Source organism: Lygodium microphyllum, chromosome 21 (genome assembly GCF_053477565.2).
Source record: "Lygodium microphyllum isolate KBCC chromosome 21, Lygodium_microphyllum_v1.1.10, whole genome shotgun sequence".
NCBI classification, from domain to species: Eukaryota; Viridiplantae; Streptophyta; class Polypodiopsida; order Schizaeales; family Lygodiaceae; genus Lygodium; species Lygodium microphyllum.
In genome coordinates, this window is record NC_141155.1 from 14,256,960 (window position 1) to 14,280,922 (window position 23,963).

The following is a 23,963-nucleotide window of genomic DNA, read 5'->3' on the forward strand; positions in this document are numbered from 1 at the left end:
CTTCAGGATGCCCTTTTTCTTGGGCAGGTTCAATTTGAAGAGTTTTTATGTTCTTTTGAGTCCTTAATTCTAGTTGCTTCACACCGGGGCAACTAAAGATGTACATTTTAGGCTAATCAAAGCTTGCAGTACTCCAAAAAACTGTGTGTGTGTGTGTGTGTGTGTGTGTGTGTGTGTGCATCCTTTCAATTCCATGCCAACTCTCAAACTTTTCAGTGAAGTCTTTTTCCTGTATGCCAGAGCCTAGAGGAGATATATCATAGCCCCCTGAGCATTAAGAAATGGGGAGGGTGCAGATGATAAATGGGAGGATGGAACAATAAATGGAGGATAGGAGGTGGGAAGGGAGGGTGCAAGGGTAGGGTGAGGAAAGAATGGGTTTGACAGCTGATGGGAGGGAAGGTGAGGCCAGCACTAGCACAAGAGTGAGGTGATCAAGTGCAGTCAAATGCTTGTTAATCTCCATATGCATGACATCAGGCCTTAAGAGTTAATGCCAATCCGTGTGATTAGGAGTGATTAGCACAACGGATAAAGAAACCACACAAGCTGGTACATGCACACTTTTTACATAACTGTAGACAGATATGTGCACCCACAGAGAGGTACAGAAACTCAGTTTGTTTTCATTGTGTTGTGTCACTTTTCTCCTTTTCTTGTGAAAAGTGCAACAAATTATGATGCCATTTTCTACAGCTTATCATATCTGCCTGCCATTTCATTAGTATGCTATTGACAGGCGTACATTGTTGCAGGTTCGTGCAGAGGCATTTAACTGCTTTGCCGGTTTGACACATCCCATTTTTTCCAGTTTAACAAGCAATTACCAAGATTTCATTACATCCAGTGTGGCAAGTATCTGTCTACCAGCATAGCTTCCGTTATTAGAAATCAAATGTTTGAGACTAGAATAATGCATATTCAGCCTGCAGTTTGTTACTGTTTCCATGTAGAAGTTTTTTAAAGCTTTTCTAGGAGAAGATGAATCTGGTTATTGAGTCTTCATATATAAATTGCAGTTATGGAGGATTGCTAAAGATGATAGTCCCTCTGTGAGGTCAGCTGCATGTCGAGCAATTGGTGTACTGATCAGCTTTTCTGAACTTGTTTCAAGGTTCTAGTGAAGCTTACTTTAAGCCTATTCTTCTGTTGGAACTTTTTTCTTTGCTGTTCTTGTGAATGTACACAGAACATTCTTTTTATCACATAGCTTCTTGAAATAGCGTTATCAATTCATCACTGCAGAAATGATGTACTAATATGTGCAATGGATGCAGTAATGCAATCTACAACTGACACATCTATTGCAGTAAGTCAAATATGAAAACATATTTCCCATTACATTGAGAATATGTTTTGTCTTCTGACATGATGCTTTTATCATAGAATGAGAGCTACAGCTTATCGATAGCTCCTGCTATAGGAAAGTTTAAGTAACACAACCCTTTTGATGAACATCCAAAGCAAGTGTTTTGCAGGTGCGGATAACTTCTTCTTGGGCATTAGCAAACATTTGCGATGCTCTTCGTAATGCAACAGAAAATGACCTCTGTAAGAATACATTGCATTTTTTAATTTGCAAATTTCCTCTGAATTGCTGATTAAGTGAAGATACTTGTGCTTCTATGCAGCATTCAATGTGGAACCTGCAGCTTTGACTAAATTGGCAGAATGTGCAATCAAGCTATCAAAAGATAATGACAAGGTTGTAGTCCCTCAACACTTCTAATGAATATGGGAATGGGGATCTGATTTTTGCTATATTTCTCTCATGCACACAGACATGCAGACTTGCATATATAAGGGAGTGAGCATGCACAGTCTTTGTTTTGTGAATCAGCTGCCGTATGTTATATCAACATAAAAAAAGGCTGCTTTCACTGTGAACATAGCCTATGTCAAAAGCATTGAAAAAAGAGGATGTATTGATCTTGATTGGTGTCATGGAGTCTTAAGGTAGTCATATATAGATTGTTGCAGGAATCTCCTAAAGAAGGTAAAAAAGATCAAGAGAAGAGTCACCAAAGACGACATGGTTTTGAGATTTCCAAATGGTCCAAAAAGCCCAGAGCTTGGCCTAAGTGAAAAATTGAGAATCCACAAAACAGGAGGCAACATTCCAAGGAAGTTTTGGCCAAAATTGTGGGAATGGTATCCAGCTCTCAAATAGGCCATCGGTCTATTTACAAAGTCACGGGCTGTGGAAGAAACCATGAAATGTGAGAGATTGTTTCAGTAGACATATTACAATAAGGTCAAGCACACATACATGTGGTTGGTGAAATGATGTGAATGAATTTTATTAATTCATTTACAGGAAGTGATATGTTGAGCATGTTGTTTGGCACGTGATGCACATGGCAGTTATTTTATAGTAACAGGCTAATGACCTTGAGGGTGTAGTGGGTGTCAAAGGAAAAAGTTGTGATAAGTTATGCCAACTAGGCTTTGAGGGTCAATTGGTATTAGTTTTGATCGTAGGACAATTGTTTGGCCAGTAAATATCAGTGGTGACACTAGCGATCAATATTAATTGATTAATTAATGTCAGTCTAAGGATCAACAGAGGTTGGGGACGACTACACATTCCAAATGGCCTAGCCAATTTGATTGGGGATGGGCACATTTAAATTTGGGTAGCATAAAAAAGGCTAAAATTAAATTTTAGGATTATTTAATTAAAAAAAATCTATTAAATGATCGGATAATGCTGAAAATGGGTTTAGAAGGTTGCCAGTTGGCAAAAATGCCCATGCAAACTGAGAAAACACTTTTGGGGTTGGCTCTCAGCCATTCAGTCAGTTTATAGCTTGAAAGAGAGAGAGAGAGAGAGGGAGCTATTGGTCCATTTTCTGATGAGAGAATAACAATTTGTTGCACAAGATAGCCATCTAGGGGCCTCAATAGGCAGGGGACAGCAATGAGACATTTTCTAGGGGTTGGCAACAACATTGTTGATTAGATGATAGAATTTTGGAGGTGCTTGGCAATAGGTGATAACATTAAATGTAGGTTGGACCAGGCGGCACGCATATTTTAGGGTTTTCTCGTGAAGAAAGTTAGATTTCTCTCTCATCTTGGCTTTCTCTTACCTCCTTCAGTAATTTCGCAAAAGATCTCAGCAGTTCTTAGCCATTCTTAGTAGATCTCGGCCAGATTTGGTGGACAGCAAGAGGATTTCTTCAGTAAATCCTAAATTTTTACACAAATTAGGGTTTGACAATCATGTTGGGATCTGTGCCAAGAGAAGAAGGCATCGTACATTAAAATCTGAACCCAAAATTCATGGAATTGACAAGGATTTCAGATGCTGGCCAATCCATTGTAAATTGGGGCAGCATTTGGTCAGTTGGTGGTTCCATTTGTACAACATCTTGGGTGAAAATCAAGAGGCAATTGGCCCAAATTGTTGCTGAGTGTATGTTTAGCAGGGGGCTTTTGGATCAACAAAGGAGATTATGAAATCTCAACTTGTACACTATCCATTAATCATCAAAGTTTAAGAATTATCGAAAGGTGTGCCAATTTTGGGACCAACCAGGTGTCTATTATCCAAGATTGTTAATGTAATGTGTGTGTTTTAGTTTATGCTCAATTATTAATTGTTGTAATTACGTGCTTGATCAGGTTTTACCACCCTAACGGAGAAGGAAGGTTGGTTCATGGTTTTATTGCCGGGATACCACTCAATCCCTCGATTTCGTGGGCGTGAGACACTTGATTGCAAGCCAAAGCTTTGTGCGAGTGCTGATTTTTTCTCTTAGCTGAGAAATTAGAGCAATATGTCTTCATATAGTGGGATGGAATCAAGCAATGATGATGCCTCTCAGTATGGACACTCACATAGGGAAGAACGAAATGCAATGCTTGATCTTGAACAAGGCATGGAGCATGGGGAGCAAGCTGAGAATAAGGGAATTGGAACAAGAGGTGGATCCTTCTAGGTCTCTTGAAGCTAATGACCAGCAAGCGGAAGAGGAATTTAATGACCACTTTAAAGGTCAGCTAAGGACATAGCTGAAATTTTTATGTAATTGGGAAATGATCCTCAGTTCATGCACTTTTTAAACCCATTAAAGGAGGGTAGCAAAGGCAAGAAGAGAAAATCATCTTTGAGAGCTTTGGGACAGCAAGATGCATCGAAGGAAGAGCCAATATAACAACATGATGTTCTAAATGAGGGTAGCAAGTATAAGCAAATGATGCCAATGAGACAATTAATGCATATGCAAGTCCAACTTGGAAGTGCCAATCCAATGCTTTTTGGATATCAGGGCATGCATACAATTATCAGGCAGCTTGGTTACTTTGGTGGTGGCACTAGTTTCCATGCTATAGTCTATCTACATACATGATATATGGCACAACTCCTTACGATATGTAGCAATTAATGCATGGTGTTCAAGGCTCAATTTATCTAGGTATGGTTGATGTGAAAGTATAAAGCATAAAAATGCTTAAGGAGAAGAAAGGCCTATAACCTAGTGGAGATTTGAGGCAAGTAAAGTTAAGAGGTGAAGTTTCCATATGATTCTTGGTAAAGCTTCAACATTGTTTTACCAATAGATACAAAGTGGATGGAAGAGGATAACTTGGCATACCATCCTCAGTTGTTGCAACTTTATCTAGATGCCTTTTAATTAGAATAGACTTTAGTTTGGGCTCAGTTTGGTTCAAAAGAGGAGGGTTCTATGGTATTGCTTGATATTCCAGTGGGAGGTAGCACTTCCACTCCTTCAATTGTGGACAACTTGCGTATGTAGTGGATCTTGGATGTATTCAATATGCATCCAACATACTGTGCTGACAGTATGTCTACCATGGGGTCACTACTTAATATACTAGTTACTATGAGATATATGCAAATGAGTATAGTTGTTACCGCGGCTCTAAGACTATACTTTTGCATTAGTTGGGATCAATGTAACCAGCCTTCCTTTTGTGGATGGGTGGTAAATCCCTGATTACAACTTAATTACAGCAGCAAACAATAAATACAAATCTGAAAATACAAATTTACCTATTGATCTTGGACAATGCACACCCGATTGGCCCTAAAATTGGCGTCCCTTTCGGTATTTCTTTAGCTTTATTGAAGAAAAAGTTGATTTACAATGGGATTCTCCTGATCCCCTTGGCAACCCAAACTCCCCTTGCTGTCCAAAGTGACCTGTAAGTCTTCAATCTGATTTGCCCCTTGATTCGGACACTTAATTGTCCTTCACCCACTTCATAGACGATGGAAATGCCCCAAATTCAATGGTTGGCTAGTCCTCCACCTGAATTTAGCTGAAATTCACATTGAGCCTTGAAAAATCCAAGTCTTAGAGCGTCCAATTTTTGGCACACTTCCCGAAGTTGCTATTAAACCTTAAATCTTGCTCCAAATTAGGTTTTACAGCTGAGAAATCTGAAATTTCTCAGCCTTTCGTGATCTCAATGCTGCAATCTTTAGAGTAAGACTATGAAATGACTGGGAGATGAGAGAGAAAGATGTAGAGAGAAAGTTCAGAGTTTTGTCGTGAAGAATGACTGAAAATCAGTCAAATGCAGCTACTGCCCTGCCACAACAGCTTGTAGATGCAAAGAACTGAAGAAAATGAGTCATTTATTGCTGCTGCCCTGTCTCAACAGCTTGTAGATGTTATCACTTGTTGTTGATTGGTCTTCTCCTGCCCCTAGCTGGCTCAGAAGGTCCTCCAATGGCTTTAAATCAGACCAGCAACATCTCCTGCCACTCTCTTGCAGGTTGAATAGCCTAAAAATACCTCCCTCTCTCTAGCAGGCTGAATACCCTAAGAATGTCTCCCTGTAGTCTCTAAAGACGTTTTTCAGTCTTACATGGGAATTTTTGACAAGTGCCAGTCTTTCCAAATGGTTTTTCTAGCATTATCCATAGTTAAATATTAATTTTTAGTCTTTAAATACTGAAAATTAATCTAATAATTATTTTGATACCCTAAAAAATAATATGAATGGCCAATAATTAAATTGGCTAGGCATCCTCCACTTCTGAGTGTCTCTGCGCCATCTTTGACCATTAGATTGGCGTTAGGTACCATTAAACACCACTTCTCTAGTGTCACTAACTGACACTTATTGCCAAATCAATGATCTAGGCCAACAAGTGGCACTAGGTACCACCAAGTACCTGTGCAGCATAACTTATAGCAACTTTTGCCTTTGACATCCCGTGATTTCCTCGAGTCCTAGACTTATAAATTGACTCTAACTCCAATTGCACGTCACATGTGGAACATTTACTTAATCATGTGATTAAAAGTTAATCCACATGTTAAGTGAGCTTTCAAAAATACATGTCCTCATGACAGATCAATTCATGATCAATTGGACATGAGCTTTTGCCTCAATTGTGAGATCAAATTTTGATTCATTTCAATTCAGTGAGGAAGATTTACCTATGGCTACTGTGAGGAGTGCTTTAAGTCGCAATGGCTTAAACTGCTCCATCTTGGGATCCTATGATGTTCTTTAGGTCAATGGAGGCTTTATTAAGGCATTTTTGTTTGATTTGGAGGACAACACTCCATCTTCATCTACTAGCGTTTCTTCTAGGGATCACTCAACCATAGTTACCTGGAACGGGGAACGGGACCCCCTAGAATGGGGGGAACGTCCAAGGTCGGGGAACGGGAACAGGGGGAACGGCACATATTTTAAGTGCCCCAAATATGCCCTGCATGACCCAAATTGCCCCAAAGAATGTTTCTCTAATTGCCCCAATACCCGTCAATGCTTGAAATTGACCCAAATGTCCCAAAATCGACTCGATTATCCCCATAGCTCCAAATTGCCTTGAATTGCCCCAATTATCCCAATTTTCCTTGAAATTAGATAATATAAATGGATGAATACCTTGGAATTGAGGATCGGCTGAAATTTGATTTTGATTTGCAAGAGTTGATAATGCATCAAATTTGAACTTTGCATGGACTCCTAATTAGCTTGTGGGTTGTCTTGACACTTTGAATCTTGAACCCGAGAGAGAGAGAGAGAGAGAGAGAGAGAGAGAGAGAGAGAGAGAGAGAGTTATATTAACGTCTTCTAAAGACCAAAACTGGCCTATGAGACAAACTGTGATACAACTGATGAGGTCCAGCTATCCAAAATAAAAGTGCTGAATGAAAAGCTAAAAACTGAAAACTGAAAATACGGTGTTGTGAGTGTGATAAGTATCGTGTATGTGTATGTGCGTATGTAGCTCTGGTACTCCAGATAATGGCTACAAAAGGGGAACAAATGTCGGCTGTGATAGGGGAACAACTGTTGGCTGTGATAAAGTGGTGTGATGTGTATATGTAACAGATGTAGGGAGATATACTATCCTGGGATGTAGTAGCAGTCGTCGAAGTCGCTAATAGCAGGTGATCCCTCCTGGATGCAGGATGTGGTACATCGGCGGTGGAGAAAGAGCAAACTGGAGATCTGAGATCCAATGTGTCGAGTGTCGTCGAATCTCAGTCTGCTGTCGATGTAGATCAAGAATCCTCCGGATCTCCTGTCGGTGTGGCTGTGGGGTCCAAAACCCACGGATCCTCGTGCGACGTCGGGTACGCTGGTCCTCAGCCTGCTGTAGTGTGAGCCCGGAGGTCTGGCTGGAGGCTGGTACAGTAGCTCTCACTCTGTCTGTCTGAAAGAACTGTGTAATAGTCGTCTGGGTGGGCCCCTCTCTGACAGAGACCCGCTGTGTGCTCTGCTCTCTGATGTGCCATGCCTCTCCCAGAAAACGGCCAAATGATCTCTGATCCATATCAGTCATACATCCCTGAAGTGAGCTGCTCAATGTGTATCTAGATCTCAACTTTGAGTATGCCGGGCATCTAAGAACAAAATGCTCCTCACTCTCTACCTCTGATCTGCAAAGGGGGCATATCCTCTCCTCCCGCGGGATGCCACTGGCTCTGCCACTCTCAATCATAAGCTGATGTGATGATACCCTGAGCTGTCCAATAAGAACTCTCAATCGATGTGGCATATAGATCTGCATATATCTGGGAATCTCTATGAATCCTTGCTCTGATATCCTCAAGAACTGTGTATAATAATGTGCCATCTTCGATGGCAGTGGCTTTGCAGGGCTGACCCATGTCCTTTGTATATAAATATGCCATATCTCCTGTCTGATGACTCTGTTCCTCTCAGAGAGAGAGAGGGTGTAAGTGGGAGCCTGAGTATCATATAGAAGAGGTGGGAGTCTATCAATGTCCAGCCCATGTCTGTCAAGCCAAGCTCTAGTCTGTGCATACCATGATGTGGTATCCCCCGCTCGAGCCATCTCCTAAGATGCCATATATGCTCTATATGCAATGCGATCTCTGTCCATATCTTGAAATCTGTGTAGGAAGCAGACTGTCTGAAATAATGCCTCGACTAGCATGGGCGGTGTGGCAAGCTCTGCTCGCACAATGTCATGTGGGACTGAGGCCTTGCTGCAAATCAATCTAGATATCATGATCACCTGAGGTCTCTCCATCAATGTCCATACATAATCGGCAAGGCCTGGCCCCCATATAGCTGCTCCATACATCAGTGCTGGAGTGACTAGAGTATCAAAGAGCCACCCCTTGGTGCGGGGCTCTTGGAAATGTGCCTAATGACACTGTCGCTCCATAAGAGCCAATGCTGAGTATCCTCTAGTGAGGCGGTTACGAGCTGCCTGTGTCATCGAGAAAGTCCCTGAAGCTGCTGTAAAGGTGACTCCCAAATATACATATGATCCAGTGACCTCAATACTCCCTCCTGCTGCCATGAAAATACTCTGTCTGCGTATCTGAGCTGATGTATGGAATATAAGAACCTTGGTTTTACCAAGGTTCACTGTCATGCCTCTCTGTATGCAAAAATCATCCAATGCTAATAAATGCTGCTGTAATCCCTGAGCTGAGTCTGAGACCAACACAATGTCATCTGCATATAGTAAGATATGAACTGTGGCTCCACTGAGATCTATACCTCCACCGGCTCGCTGTTGAATAAACTCTGCTATCTCATCAATGTATAGCCCAAATAGAGTCGGTGAGAGTGGGCATCCTTGCTTCACACCAATGGTGCTCACAAGGGGATCTGATATACCTCCCGGGGCTGACTCCCTACTGATCCCCAACTCCTCAGGGTCTAATGCTCTCATGATCCCTGGTTGCTCCATATCAAAACTCTCACACTGTCGGCTCTGTGTGCGCCCGTTGAAGTCCCCCATAAGGAAGACCTCACCCAAACTAGAATACAGAATAATGTCCTCTGAGAGCTGTGAATAAGGGGAGGGGGAATCTCTGGCCTGAATATCACCCTGCGTAGTAGCATATCTGGACCCTCGTGGTGAAAAGAGAGAGAGGGAGGGAGGGAGGGAGGGAGAGAGAGAGAGAGAGAGAGAGAGAGAGAGAGAGAGAGAGAGAGAGAGGAGTCGCGATGGTGCCGCTGGTGCGTCTCGTCCTGTCGTCGCCTAGACCTGCGCGCTTGAAGACTGCCGCTTGAAGACCAGCCTGGCGATTGCTTGCGCTCCTGATTGCCGCCTGACGAGTGCTTGATGACTGCCTGCGCCCTTGACGACTGCCTGCGCGCTTGATGACCTACCTGCCTGACGACTGCCTGCGCGCCTGAAGACCCTCCCGCCTGACGATTGCCTGCGCGCCTGACGACCTACCCGCCTGACGACCGCTTGCGCGCTTGACGACACCTGAAGACCCGCCTGTATTCGTCTGTGGCTGCCTGCTTCGCCTGTGCCTGTCTGCTCGCCTGACGCCTGCCGTCTGAAGCCTATGGTTTCGGCTGATAACGGACCCTTGCCCAGCCCTTCGCCCTGCCCGTTAGGGTTTCGGCTGATAACGGACCCCTGCCCTGCGCCCTAGACTGTCCTGCTCTGCCGTCGACTGCTCGGCCGTTGCTCTGCCCTCCTGCCCCTGCACTGTTAGGGTTGTGCTTTGCCACCAGGGTTCTTGGGACAGGCGACAACTGAGGCTGACAGGTAAAGCTTCGCTTTCATCAACTGTGCGTGCAGAATACGCCCCTAGACAGCGACTCTGTTAAGAAAAGAGGGAGCGAGAGAGAGAGGGAGAGAGAGAGAGAGAAGCCTGCGTGTCTCTGCCCCCCGCGACTTTTTCGCTCGGCCTCTGTCCGACATACGTACTGATACAATATGGCTGGCCTGGATCTGGCTTTCATAGACCAAATGGTGGGAGCTCTTGGTCTGGATTCTGACACCGAGGAACCAGAGGACATGGTTCCGTGCACAGAGGAGATGCCCCCTGCTCCTAAACTCCAGCCAGCGGGCAAACGCACCAAGCATACTTCGGTAGGGATAATGGATCACCAGGATCGTTCCTATGCTCAGGTTGTTTCTGATTCTGTGGACTCCCAGGAGGTTGATTGGGAGCACCTGTTGGAGTTTGCCAACACTTTGCTGGGCGATTATGTTCAACATAATCAGGAAGTCTTTTCGGACTCTGCAACGGAAGATGTTCTGGAAGCCACTGTGGATCCGAAACATGTCTTGCGCTCCTTTTCAGTGTTCTATGAACGTGCTGTGATACTTTTTTTCACTGGTAGGATCCCGCTGCTTTCCCGTATTCGCCAGTGGCTGCACAGTCTGCTACAAGAGGAATGTGTTGAAGAGATTTTTGTTGGCCCCCTCGGTTTTTTTGAGGTGCTGTTGAAATCAGAGACACACCGAGCTGCTCTCCTGTCTAAACTGCCATTGTTCGTTGATCGCCGTCTGGTCCATGTGGTGCCATGGCGCCCCATGGCAGATTTTCAGCGTCTGCTGCAACGTGAATGCCCTGTGTGGGTTGAAGTGGAAAACTGTCCGGCTGTTTATTGGCCATTGCTAAAAGACGCCATGGCCGCTGTGGGCACTGTTCTGGTCCCCCCAAGCCTAAGGGCCATGAATCGCAACCGCCTGTGTATGTTATGGGACATTGCTCGAAAAAGGCCTGCTTGGTTACGCATTAACTGCTCTGGCATGCATCCTTTACATTTTCGTTTGAAATGGGGCAACTTTGCAAGACATTGCTTTTCATGTGGAAAATTGGGGCATTTTATGGCTGAATGCCCAGAGAAGCACCACACTTTAGATGCCGAGCATGTTGCGCAGCCCATGGAAGATATGGTGTGTGATGCGCCGTCGCAAGATGCCACCCAGCCATCTAAAGTTTTGAATAAAGGTAAACAACAGGTCTCGGGTTTGGATTCTGGTGGCAATGACTGGGTAGATGTACGCGTGAAAAAAGGCAACAGGCATGTTGCTGGCATGATGGATACTGTGCCTGTTGCCTCACCAGATTCCATGCGTACGTATATGCGCAGGAAAGAAATGATGTCTTCAGAGCACTCTGCTCCTGCTATGGTTTCCTCTGCCTCCCGTCAACAGACAGCTAGGAGAGTGTCTTCAGATGGTCCTAAGGGTCCACCCCCTAAGCTGGCTTTTGATACTCGAGGTAACGTCATTACCCCATGGGATCGTTGTTATCCCCGCTCCATCCCCAAGTCAGCGGATATGCCATCCACTTCCAAATCTGGTCGTCAGAACTCTTTTGCCGTGTTAGCTGATTTCTTGGATGAGGGTGTCCTAGACATTCTCGCCGAAAAGGTCTCATCGAGGCAAGCTGTGTCTCGTACCTGATCCTCTTTTGAATCCACATGAAGATAGCTACGTGGAATGTGCGAGGAATTTGTTCTCGCCACAAGCAACATGCCATGTGGACAATATTGCATGAGAATCAGTGGGATGTCTTGTGTGCTGTTGAGCACAAGAGTCATAGTGAAGCAGGTAAAGTTGTGGATTGCCATGGTTTTCGTTTGTTCTATGCAGGGACACATGCCAGACAATATTCTGGTGTGCTTATGATTGTACATGAAAAATATCAGCCGCTTCTTATCAAGAATGATGTACATGGCCGCTTTGTGGTGATTGAAATTTTATTCGAAGGAGAGATCTTATGGTTACTTGGGCTCTATGCTCCGAATGATCCTCTATCTCGTCGGGAGCTTTGGCATACCTTGCAAAGTTCCTTGTCCCTTGGCAGACGGGGTTTTTTGATGGGGGATTTTAATATGTGTGTTGATTCTTTACAGTCCACATCAGAACAATCGGTAATGGATGCGCCGGAAAGACGTACGTGGCAGTAGTTGGCTTTTGCCGTTCTTAAGCAAGATCTCTGGTCTTGGCTGTATCCTTCTTCTACAGGGTTTACCTTCCATTCTGCCCAGTATGCCACAACATGGTTGCGGTTAGACCGCATATACATCATGTAGGATGATGATTTCCTTCCTGAGATGCTTGAAATGAAAGTGTTACAACAATATGCATTGTCGGATCATTTCCCTCTGCAGCTTGAGCTCCTTGCACAACCCATTGCACCTTTCAAGCAATTTCTGGATAGACTCCCTTTGCGTTTCAACTCGTCTTATTTGAAGCATGCAATCTTCCAGGGCTATATGCAGCAATTGATTGATCGATTCTTATTGGATTTCTCATCTCAGGGCACTGCTTCCTTTCAACGATTGCTCTCCAATGTGCAGCGGGTTGCTCGCCAGTATGGGATCCATCATGCCTCTCTTTGTCGGCGGCGCCGACAAGCAGCCGAGGAACTGCTGGCTTTGGTTCGTTCTTTGCTGGTGGACACTCCCGATGACGCATTTCTGCTATCACTGGCAACGCGTCTGGCTGACCTTATTAAAGAGTTTCTGTTGAAATCCTATCAGCAGGTCAAATTGCAACATGTGACGGACACTCTGCAAGACAGTGCTTGTCAGACCCATAAGTTTTTTCGAGCTCTCCATGCCTCTCCTGCTCGAGAGAATATGACGAGGCTCCAGGATGAAGAAGGTCAAATGGTTCTTGATCCGCAAATGATTGTGAATATGTCTAGAAATTATTTCCTCGACCTTCTTGGTTCTACTTCTTCGCCTTCAGGCCAAATTACATGCTCATTCAGTTTTTTATGATCTGGTCCGCAATCAGGTTCCTCAGGACATGCAATCTACTCTGGAGGTAGATATTTGTGAGTCGGAGGTCATGGATGTTCTGTTACACTTGCCTAAGGATAAAAGTCCTGGCTGGGATGGTCTTACCAATGAGTTCTTTGAGTTTTTTGCCACCCAGCTCACGAAACCTTTGACGGCTTTGTTTCAGCGGGTATGGGAAACGGGGATTATGCCTTCCTCTTGAAAAGGTCTTATTAAACTGCTTCCAAAAGTTCCTTCGCCATCCATGTTGAAACAGTGGCGCCCAATTTCTTTGATGGGTTCTATGTATAAAATCTTTTCCAAAGTTATGGCGAATCGCCTCCATAAGCATATTCTTGCCATTGTGCATCCTCTCCAATATGGTTTTATTAAGGGAAGAAACATTTTGCACAATGTCTTAAATGCGCAACTGGCGATTGATTATGCAAGGCATTCAAATCAGGAGGTCGTACTGGTTCAATTGGACCTGGAAAAGGCTTTTTATTATCTGGACTGGTCTTTCATTGCAGAACTTATGTCTGCTATGGGCTTTGGTGCCCGGATGTCTCGTCTGATCCACACTATTAGTGTTGCAGCATCTTCGCAGGTCATGTTGAATGGAGGCGTTACCAAGCCAATTGTCCTTGCCCGCTCTCTTAGACAGGGGTGCCCTTTGAGTCCTCTCTTCTTTGCCCTTGCGACTCATCCGGTTCTTTCGATGCTATCTCATATGGCAGCTTCTACTCAGTTGGCTAGATTGCTGCTTCCCTCTGGACAGCACTTCATTGGTCAATCCTTGGCTGATGACAGTTTTATGATTCTGCGTGCGGACAAAGATAACCTTCACAAAGCATTAGATGTTTGGGCTCTCTTTGGTCAGGCTTTTGGTCTTTACATTAATGCCTTGAAATCGGCCATTCTCAGTTGCACGGAGTCGGATTTGCAATCATTGGACTGGCAGGGCATGGTTGTCCCCCGTGGCTCCATTGCCAGGCATCTTGGGTACCCTTTGGGGGTTGATGTTCCCCCAAAGCAGCTATTACAGTGGATTTCACAGAAATTGGCGGCTAAGTTTCTGTATTGGAAGTCTCAAGCCTGGCCCTTCCATGTTCACCTCAAAGTAGCCCAGACAATAATGTTGCCAATGCTTACATATTTCTTGCCATTGCTACCCTGGACTACTACGACACTCAATGATCTTACGAAGTCTATTCGTTTCATGTTATGGAAGAAGGATTCCTTGCACGCGGGTATTTCCTGGATTTCTTGGTCGCATGCATGCACCCCAAAATGCATGGGTAGAGGGGCTATTTTGGATGCCCACACTCATATACTGGCACTCCGCTGGTCTCTTTTTCGCGCCATGTGCTCGGATTGTCATCCTTGGGTCGACATAGCCCGTTATTTTCTTGAGGATCACGAGCTTTTGCATGGTAATACCCACATCCGCAGTTCGTGGTGGCATGTTCTTAATGCAGATTCTCGGTTCTCCAGTTCTTCCTTATCTCTGCTTGCCCATTTGGTGTGTTCTTGGAGACTGGTCCTCCAGAAGTCTCAGTGGCATCCAGCGGAGGATCGTTTAGCCACTAATTCGTTTCAAATGGAACTGTTGGCAGTCTTGCAGTTAATTTCGTGGGACATGAGCTTCGACCACAATTCAACCGTATGGCACGTTTGGGCTTAACTTCGGTGGTGGATGCTACTCTTGCCAGCAGTCGCAATGTGTTCATGTCGTTTCGTACAGCCAGTAGGCTTTTCAGGATCCCTCGTGGATACAGGTATTTATGGGAACAGCTTTTGAGGGTGCTTCAGAGCAGACAACCCTTTCCCGCCCTTGCTACGGATCGTCCCTGGCAGGATTGGGACTTCGCAGGCCGACTGAATTTACAAAAGGCTTCAGCTAACCAGGTGTATCATCTTCTGATTAAAGATCATCAATGGCTGGTTAATAAAGCCAATATTCTATGGGGATTGCATAAATCCTGGTCATGGTGGAGGGTAACTGTGATGGAGGGCTGGTTAAATAAGACACCATTCAAATATAAGGTCTTTCTTTGGAGGGTGATGATTGGTGGTCTTCCGCTTGCTTCAGCTCTTTCAAAGCGCAGAATCTCCAATGGCAACTGTTTCTTTTGCACCACCACTGTGGAATCCGCCCGTCATCGTTTTATTTCTTGCCCCCTTGCTCAGAAAATCTGGTCATTCTTGTCAGCCGTCTGGCGAGCGGTGGTTGGTTTCTCGCTTTGCCCGTTTGATTGGGTTTTCGCGCAGCCCAAATATCCCACACCGACACAGCCACATATGAAGATCTTGTTTCACTTTCTTCGATATTGGGGCTGTTGGCACAATTGGACCATTCGGAATGCTTTCCTTTTTGATTCTGCTTATAATGTTCAGCGGCATATTGCTAGGCTTAAAGGTTTCCTGTATTGGCAGATAGATCTTCTCCGGCACTCTGACATCCTCTCTCGGGAGGACTTACGCCCCTGGCACATGGCAATTTCCTCCGCGTCTTTGCCATGATTTTGTAACTATTTGGCCCTCTGGTTCTTGTAAAGAGTCAGTTTGTGCACACGATGGGGTAGAGCCATCGTGTATCTTGTAATCATGAAAACTTTTTCGTAATTAATACAATTACCTTTTACGAAAAGAGAGAGAGAGAGAGAAAGAGAGAGAGAGAGAGAGAGAGAGAGAGAGAGAGAGAGAGAGAGAGAGAGAGAGAGAGAGAGAGATTAGTGTGTGCACATTAGGCAATGGAGATGGGTGAATATGTGGTAGAAAGACTGTGACCCAAGCAAAAAAAAGAAACGGGAAAAAAGGTCATTTTTTCAGTCAACAGGCCTGGAACGACTGTTCCAAATAGGGAATGGCAGGGGGAACGGTAGGGAACGGCCTTGGGAACAGCAAGGAACGTTCCCTGGCTGTTTCACCTCCTTGGAGGGTTTGGAACACGTTAGGCCATTCCTACAGGCCAGAACGGCCATTCCCTGTTTCTATGCACTCAACAAAATTCTGACTCTTCTTTATCTCATATTTCTTCAAACATACATTTGAGTTGGTTGGGACACTCAATTGATAGAGAAAAGACTACTTGAGGCATAATTGAAAGTTCAAAAAGTTTATGATTAGGGATACTCCAAAAGGTAATCCTATAACTTTTGTTTCATTTGAGTATGTGTTTGATGCTTCACACTCACATCTCACTATATCTAGTCATAGTACACATTGTCTTTGATCCATATTTAGGCCTTAGGCCATCATTACACACTTAGAGGTGTATCACTTTGCACCTTGATGCTTTGTTACCTGAAATGCTACCCATGCACCATGCACCTCCCACATACCCGCATTGAGTCACACTGTCCTCTAGTCCAACTATGTGGGAAATCCCCCTGTTATGCTTCTATGTTGCCTCTAGGTGCCCTTTGGCCAAAATATCATTAAACACAAGCCCATAGACACAGATGCCGAAATAGAGTGGTGTGTTGTACAGAGAATTGTTGTCGGCATGGATCTTGTAGTCTAGCATTACAAGAGTTATGGGCTGGACCGAGAAGGTCCTTGTGAACAATCACTTATTTCAGAATTCATGGACCAGTACTATCCATTAGGTCCATTAAACATCTTACGCATGGATCCACATATGTTTATGATGTGGAATTTACAAGAGCAATAGGAGTATCAAACTTCAATGAAGAGGAACTCATATGCTCTCACAAAGTTCTGATAGTGAAAGACCTTGCTAACTTCTTTCTTTTGCTTGTAATACATAGCAATTTTCCTTGAACTAAGGTGCATTCTCAAGAAATTGACAACTTCACTATAGCTAAAGTTAGGAAGACACTATTTTGTTTCAGTTGCTCATGAGTCAAAACCCTTTTGATGATAGCCCCAACCCCATCATGTTCTCCCTTCCCATGTCCCAAGTATAAAAAATTCCAAGTCATTTTCATGCCAATAAGACCCCAATTATCTAGCAACAAATTAAAATGGTCACTTTGCTTTGAAATGTGAAGCTGTACCATCTAACCAAACCGAGTGTTTTGTAAAGCTGAGCCCTTGATCTCTCAGCCATCGAGCATGTAAGAGAAAAGCATGTTGCACGAACAAGGTGTCATGTGAGACACATTTTCTAATCAGAGAACAACAAATCGCTACAGAAGATAGCCATTTGGGGGCCTTAGCAAAAGCAAGTGACAACAAGGAGGCACCTTCTAAGGCTTGGCAACAGCATTGCTGATTAGGTGATGGCATTTTGGAGGTGCTTGGCAATAAGTGACTGCATTAAGTGCAAGCTGGAGCAAGTAGCAAGCAAATTTTAGGGTTTTCTCTTTCTGTGCTGCTGAGCTTCGTTGCCTTGTGCGGAATTTCCTTTGGGCTGGGTTGGATGGTTCCAGGGACTCTCGGGCCAAGGTGGCGTGGGGGACCATCATCCGGATCATTGACAAAGAGTATTAGAGTATGGCCCTTTTGGGCAAGCTTGTAGTCCGTGGTCTCACACCAGGACAGTAGACTTGGAAGGTCCTACTGCAAGAGGGTTTGCAGGAGTGCAGACCGAGGCTTGGCGGGGATTGGAGACTGTCCTTGAGATGGATTTTCACAACGGCCCAAATCACGCCTCCAGATCCCCCTTCCTTTGTAGCTTACTTCGTGTGTGGCAGGGCCTTCGTAAGGTCCTAATTTAGAGCCCCCCATGTTGCTAGGAGGAGATAGACCGTTAGCCGATGATCTGGAACCCCTAGGTCGGAGATCAGGAGGGGGTACAGATCAGCGAGCGCCCCCACATCCAGTGGGCTGGTTGGGAGGGCGGCCCGACTTGCACCATCAGGACCTGGCGGGAGGTGTACAGGTTGGTGGACGAGGAGATGTTGCAGTGGGCATCGGGTTGCCAGAGAGGAGTCGAGTTGAGGAGAAGGGAGATTGACGCAGCAATAGGTCAGGAGTGGCTTGGCCCCCTAGTACGAGAGTTGGTAGAGCTTGGGGAGGTATGGACCGCTAAGTTTTCACCGACAGGTATCTCCCTATAGGTGGCAGGTAGAGTAGGCGGCGCCCTGCATGGGACTTTCTTCATCTTTCAGGAGCAGAAAAATGAGGGGATAGCTGTCCTTTCGTGGAGGAGGATTTAGGTGGTGCGCCTTCAGGGGAAGACATGGCGACTGGACCTCTATGTTTTCTAGGAGGAGCTCTAAGAGTGGCGCCTCTAGATTTGGGAGGGTAGACCACTTGATGAGGTGGAGTGGGATCCAGGAGAGTGGCTATGACTGGCCACTGCGGTCGCCAAGAAGCCACCGAGGTTCCTGGAGTACACAACCAGGATTGGCAGACACATGCTCATGCAGGAGGACATAGACTAGGTGCCGTCGCGTAGCAAGTACTAGGCGGAGCACAGCATCACGGATGCTTTTTGACAGTTTTTCTGGTGCCGCCTATGGGACAGCTGGAGGCCGAGGAGGGTATCATATTTTGTATGGATGGTGGCACATGGAAGCCTGGCAGTAGGGAGTTGGTTGGCCCAGATGCAGAAGGATGGAGGATGTAAATGTTGCACACAACAACTTCTGGAAACTCCAAAGCACTGCCTTTGATCGTGTGAGGCGGTGTAGCTAGTGTGGAGAGGAGCATGCTACATCCTCCGCCGCATAGCACCCAGCCTTGGATGTATCTCACGGGGAGCTTTCTGCTGGCAGGCAGTCAGCTAGGGTCGTCGCCTTCTGTATGAGACTGGGATGTAGGACCCGATCTTCCTTATTGAGGCTGGGTCGTGCGCAGTAGCCGGCTTGGAGGCTCTACCCATCCGCCAAGTATTGGAGCCCACAACAGACCACTCTGAGGTGTGGGAGATCGTAGGGAGTCTCACTGGATGGCATATCTGGAAGGCGCGGTGGAGGTTTTTTGGAGGAGAGAGACTTTCTTTACATGCGACTTTGGTAGAGCTCTGGATCTCCATCATCCACTCCCTTCGCGGCCGATGGGATCAGGTGTAGGGTGAGTCTCGAGCTCGTTGGGAGCTTTGTCTTCACTTCATGTGCACTTGGGGCTGTTAGGACTTGTTTTTTGTGATGCAGGCAGGCAGCCCCAAATGGCGATACACCCCCACCCCCCCCCCCCCCCCCCCCCCCCTCCATAGCTTCTTGCCCCCATCCCCCCTAGACCGCCCTGAGAGGCCTGTATATTTGATATTTCTGTGACTCTGTATCTGCTCCAGCTAGTCTGTTGTGCGGGGGCATTTCTTTGTATTTCAAGGTTTTTCTGAAGTAATATAATTAGCCACACTTTATTTGCAAAAAAAAAGGTAGTAAATGGCACTGGTTGATGACACACCAGGTGAATACTGCTGCTTTCCTCCAAATCCTAGTTTCTGGATGCAGCTGTTTGGCATCAAAAAGAGTACCAGCAAGTTGTCTAGCTGATGAGAACCTCAATCAAGACAGGAATGCAAAGTGTTCAGCCTGCCGTATCCTGAAATGCAAATTGGCAGACCCAGTTGGATGGCTGAAAACTGTCCAAGCTGATGTAAGTTGCCACCAAAAGGCTTCAGTTGGCTGACATGTTACTGAATCTGATGTCAACTGGCAAAAGCACAGTAAGAAACTATAATCAATGCTGACCATCTGCCCCTTAGAGCTACTAGACACCTCATCAGGCTGAAACAAGGCTAATTGAGGGAAAATTGTGGCAGCAATCAGATGCCAAGTTCTAGTGATGATACCATGTGCATTTGCATGAAGAGAAGAAATGAAACAAAGACATGGCCACAGAACTGCATAGATGCCAAAGCAATGATACAAATAGCAACTGCTCTTCTTTGTGTACAGCTAGCATGATTGATAGAGACAAGGTGTATTTTATTAGTCAGGATGTTAGAATGGCTCACTCTGAGATTCATGAAACATTGTTCTCAAGGGGCTCTGGCTGGAAGAGCTAGGGTAAGGGGGCCGATTGCGAAACGGGTGCCAAAAAGCAAACACCTTGGGGCTAGTGATGTTACCAAGAAAAAAGGAATATTCTGAGAATCTTGCTTAGCCATCACTCATTGATTTGCCAAAAGGTGTTACATTACTGGCTCTCAAGTATATTTTTTAGTTATATAAAATATTTCAAAAAATAAAACATTCAATATTAGACTTGTTCATTTCTTCTTGATATCCCATATATTCAAATCTCGAAAAACACTTCAAATTGTGAAATTCCCTCCAAAAGGTATATCTTTTTCCTTGGGTGTTCTATAGTTGGCCCCTTTACCCTAGTGAATGTTTGATTCATTTCATAACATCAAAGATTACAAAAACAGAGGGAAGACGGAGGAAGTCTAGATAAAAAAGAGAAGGCTAGGCATGTCCCCATGCATGCAAAAGAAAATAAAACAACAAAAAGACTAGGATAGCAAGATAGAATGTAGTCACATGAAATCAATATAACACATGTATGTCTGTGGGTTAAGGTCACTCTCTAGAAATGATTTTGATTAGTTTCTTTCTTTCCCAAGAAGAGGAAATTCTATTAAATGAAACCTCATGGTAATCATCACTATGGTGAGAAACAAAACATGTTATCCCTCTACATGGAATATGGATAAGGGATTCGTGCTCCATGGCTGTCCACTCAAGGGAAATATGGAAAACATGAGAGAGACAAATATTAGTGGAGTAGCCAGTTTGGTGGTCTGTAATGCCTCGGAAGCACCTTATCAAGGGCTTGGAATTTGGAAGATCTTTTGTTTTATTAGTAGGGCTATTGATTTCCTTTTTTAAAAGTAGTGAGGCCAGCAGATCAATACATAGCCAATATTAAATCTGATTGCCAAATGAATATGGTAAAAGACAATGTAAATCTGTTGTCTTGTAGGTACGAGCAAATGCTGTCAGAGCCCTCGGGAATCTTGCCAGATTTATCAGATTTGGTGGGCCAAATTCACAATGCACAGAAGTAGGCCCTCATAATGTGGAGCCTATTGTAGGGGGATTGTTACAGCAAAGGTCAGCTGAACCATACCCTTGGCTTGAAAAGATGGTACAAACTTTGGTCTCCTGCATCACCACAGGAAATGTCAAGGTTGTACACTTTGTTTCATACATGCATCAAGAGTTTGCCCTGTTGGATTTCTTCACAATGGAGTTTATATGTGGGGTGTACTTTTCGTGGAGTATTTTAACTTGTATCTGTGCAACAGGTGCAATGGAATGTATGCCATGCGCTAGGCAACCTTTTCCTAAACAAGTCTATCTTCCTACCTGAAATGGGATGGTGAGCTTCAATCGTGTAGACTTGAGATTGATACTAACACGTTTGGGATGATTCACTACAATTTAGTCCCCACTCAGACTTGAATTTACAGAAGAGAGAATTAACACTATGATACATAGATAGGCTTGTAATGCAACAGTCAACCAATGCAGGGTGGCATCAGTGTACAGCATACTCCTCTTGTTGCTTCGTGACTCAGCGAATTTTAAAATCCGTATTCAAGCAGCAGCAGCGCTCTCTGTCCCAGATTCACGCATTGGTACATGTTGTTATCAATGCTTTTTGTCACACGCAAATTTTGCATAGGCTGACCATTAAAGTCTTTTTCTGTGCAGATTATGGAGTCTCATTCTACAATGTGCTTCCAGCTCTGGTGCTTGCTCTGGACTCTTTAGATTCAAATCAGAATCTTGCACCATCAAGTTTCAAATATATGGATGCTTTAAGGGAGCAGGTAAGCCTCAGCTTGAAGGGGAAAAAGCAACCGATCCTTTGAATTTGCTTGTGCAGGTTATCTTTTCCATTCAATTATGCAAAGCTTCCATTTACTAATTTAATTCTTTCTTAACATCTTTTTGAATGGGAATGTCAGGTTACAAGTACCTTTCTGCATGTGCTTGGATTATCAACACCAGGAGACTTCGACAGTCTTCAAGATTTCTTGTTTAAGGTCTGATACCTTGCTCTTCTTTGCTATATGGAATTCCATTCTTGGCCAAAAGCATGACAGCTTCTTTTATTAACAGAGGCGGGCTTTTCTCGAGATGTTACTCAAATCAACCTACCAGCAGGCAGCCCTACAAGCACGTTTAGTTGATAGTGAAACAATGGTGAGTCAATTTGCTAGGAGTTCACTCACTCCTGAAAAGCTATTGCCTCCTCCAAAGGAGAGGATATGGTATGCTATTAATGATAAAGAAAACTATATGGGAAGAGAAGAAAGCCTGTATCAGAGAAAGGAACACATAAGGAGAGTGGTGAGTAGGCTCATTGAGATGTACAGGTATGGAAATCAGACGTCCTCTGTCCACATGTTTGAGCAACTACTGGACCAGTTGGATGATGAATAATATTGGAGTACCAAAATGTTTTTGAAAAGTGTGTTATCACTCAAAAGGATCCAATTAAGACTTAGGTTTGAGTTCTGTATGCATTGGTCCAAACGATGATATGTATCAGCTCACATCAATTTCCCCATTGACTGAGGGCATTTGCTTGTGCCCAATACAGCTAATCAAGGATCAGGTTTGAGTTCTCCATGCATTGGGCCTAAGGATGATATATGCAAGCTCACATCATTTTCCTGATCAAGTGTGAGGGCTTTTGGTTGTGCCCAATACAGCCGTATGCTTTTCGTAGCTTGACCAAGCATAAACAGGCTCCCTGGATCACGAGTTGAAGATGGTCATGGGCCATCAGTTATCCCTCGTGTCCAGTAGAATCCACTGCTCTAGTAACAATAGTCTTGTGTCTTTAGAGCATCATGGTTCAGGACGATGCAAGTATCCCTCCTCTTGGGTAAGCATGAGATTTTTCTGGAAAAATGTGTTGCTAGTGCCTTTCAGCAGAATTTATTCATATGGGTAACACCCACTTTTCACCTGAAGATGCAGCTCCTTGGAGCCGCCTAACTGTCGATTGTGAACCTGTTGACCTCCCATAACCCACACACTCTTCCAACCAATTGGCCTGCTGTCTTGGTAGTCACATGAGAAATTGAACCTTAAGAGAGCAACGGTACTGGTATTTGGCTATTCCAAGTAAGTTGTATCCAAGGAAATTTAGATGTAAGTTAAGGTGAAACAATGCAGAGAATTCCCCCAACCAATCAAAGCAAAGGCAATTTTTAAGAGTGGGTGATTTTCTTATTCATATTGTATATGAAATTTTGTAAGGCAAATCTCCATACAAGTGGAACACTGCTCGTATCTTCAGCTCTAGAAATGAGGCAGTTTGCAACTATGCTTGTGAAACGCCTTCTTCCTAACCAATCAAAATAAGGAAAAGTGTTTGCAATAGTCATTATGAAATGTTGATTTTATAACTGAGATGTTCAAATACTGCATCCCTATTTCGAGATTGCGGAAAATTTCGAATTGCTGTTCTAAACTTGTCAAGTAAAATTGTTGTTAAGTACTTTTTTCTGTGAGCATGTGGTTGTAAATGAATTGTTGCAGACATGCAAGAAATGTATAGTGGAAAAATGTGCATATTTGCAATCGGCACATGCAAAATTATGAGATGTTCAAACAGAAACTACATTTATGACAATTCACTTGCAACATTTAGCAAAGTGATTAATTTCTCTATAGACAACAAGTTGCATGGAAGTTTTTCAATATAATAAGAGACAAACATGGTCATTGAAATAAGGCAAAGTAAATGTCACCTTTTCTAGTTTGCTGGCTAGGGGAGAGTGCATTATAGTATAGAGTAGAGTTCTCATCAATATACTCATGGCACAAAAAGAATATATGATTTGTGATATTGGATGATTGTATAGATCATGGGCAAAGACCTAGCTTGTACTTATGAAAATACAGACGAGTGAGCTTATGACGAAATTTGTTATCTTGGATGGTTTGCAATTAGTATGGACTAAAGGGAATTATTATAGCTAGGGACTAATAGGCAGCATTATTGCTCTAGTATATTTGGACCACTGAATGTAACGACATATCTACCACAAAGTCCCTCTTCTGTATCTTGACAAAGATTACATATAAATGTTGAGAGAGGAGAGAGGAATAAGTTGGTTT

At 44.2% G+C, this 23,963-nt stretch overlaps 1 protein-coding gene across 3 annotated transcripts in view; it reads left to right on the top strand.

Annotated features, from left to right (window-relative positions):
* The window catches only part of LOC148017761 (ARM repeat superfamily protein), a 132,115-nt gene extending 108,814 nt beyond the window's left edge, over positions 1-23,301 (top strand). Inside the window, exons 16-26 of one of the 3 annotated variants that reach the window (XM_087661916.1) lie at positions 756-851; positions 1,020-1,114; positions 1,246-1,309; positions 1,479-1,551; positions 1,632-1,705; positions 20,806-21,012; positions 21,131-21,204; positions 21,357-21,463; positions 21,540-21,658; positions 21,797-21,874; positions 21,951-23,301. In XM_087661916.1, coding sequence (XP_087518042.1) covers positions 756-851; positions 1,020-1,114; positions 1,246-1,309; positions 1,479-1,551; positions 1,632-1,705; positions 20,806-21,012; positions 21,131-21,204; positions 21,357-21,463; positions 21,540-21,658; positions 21,797-21,874; positions 21,951-22,274 — 1,311 coding nt within the window. In that variant the 3' untranslated portion in view covers positions 22,275-23,301. The remainder of the gene's footprint in view (positions 1-755; positions 852-1,019; positions 1,115-1,245; positions 1,310-1,478; positions 1,552-1,631; positions 1,706-20,805; positions 21,013-21,130; positions 21,205-21,356; positions 21,464-21,539; positions 21,659-21,796; positions 21,875-21,950) is intronic. The other 2 variants (XM_087661915.1, XM_087661917.1) reach the window with 2 other exon arrangements.
* The last annotated feature ends 662 nt before the right edge of the window (positions 23,302-23,963 follow it).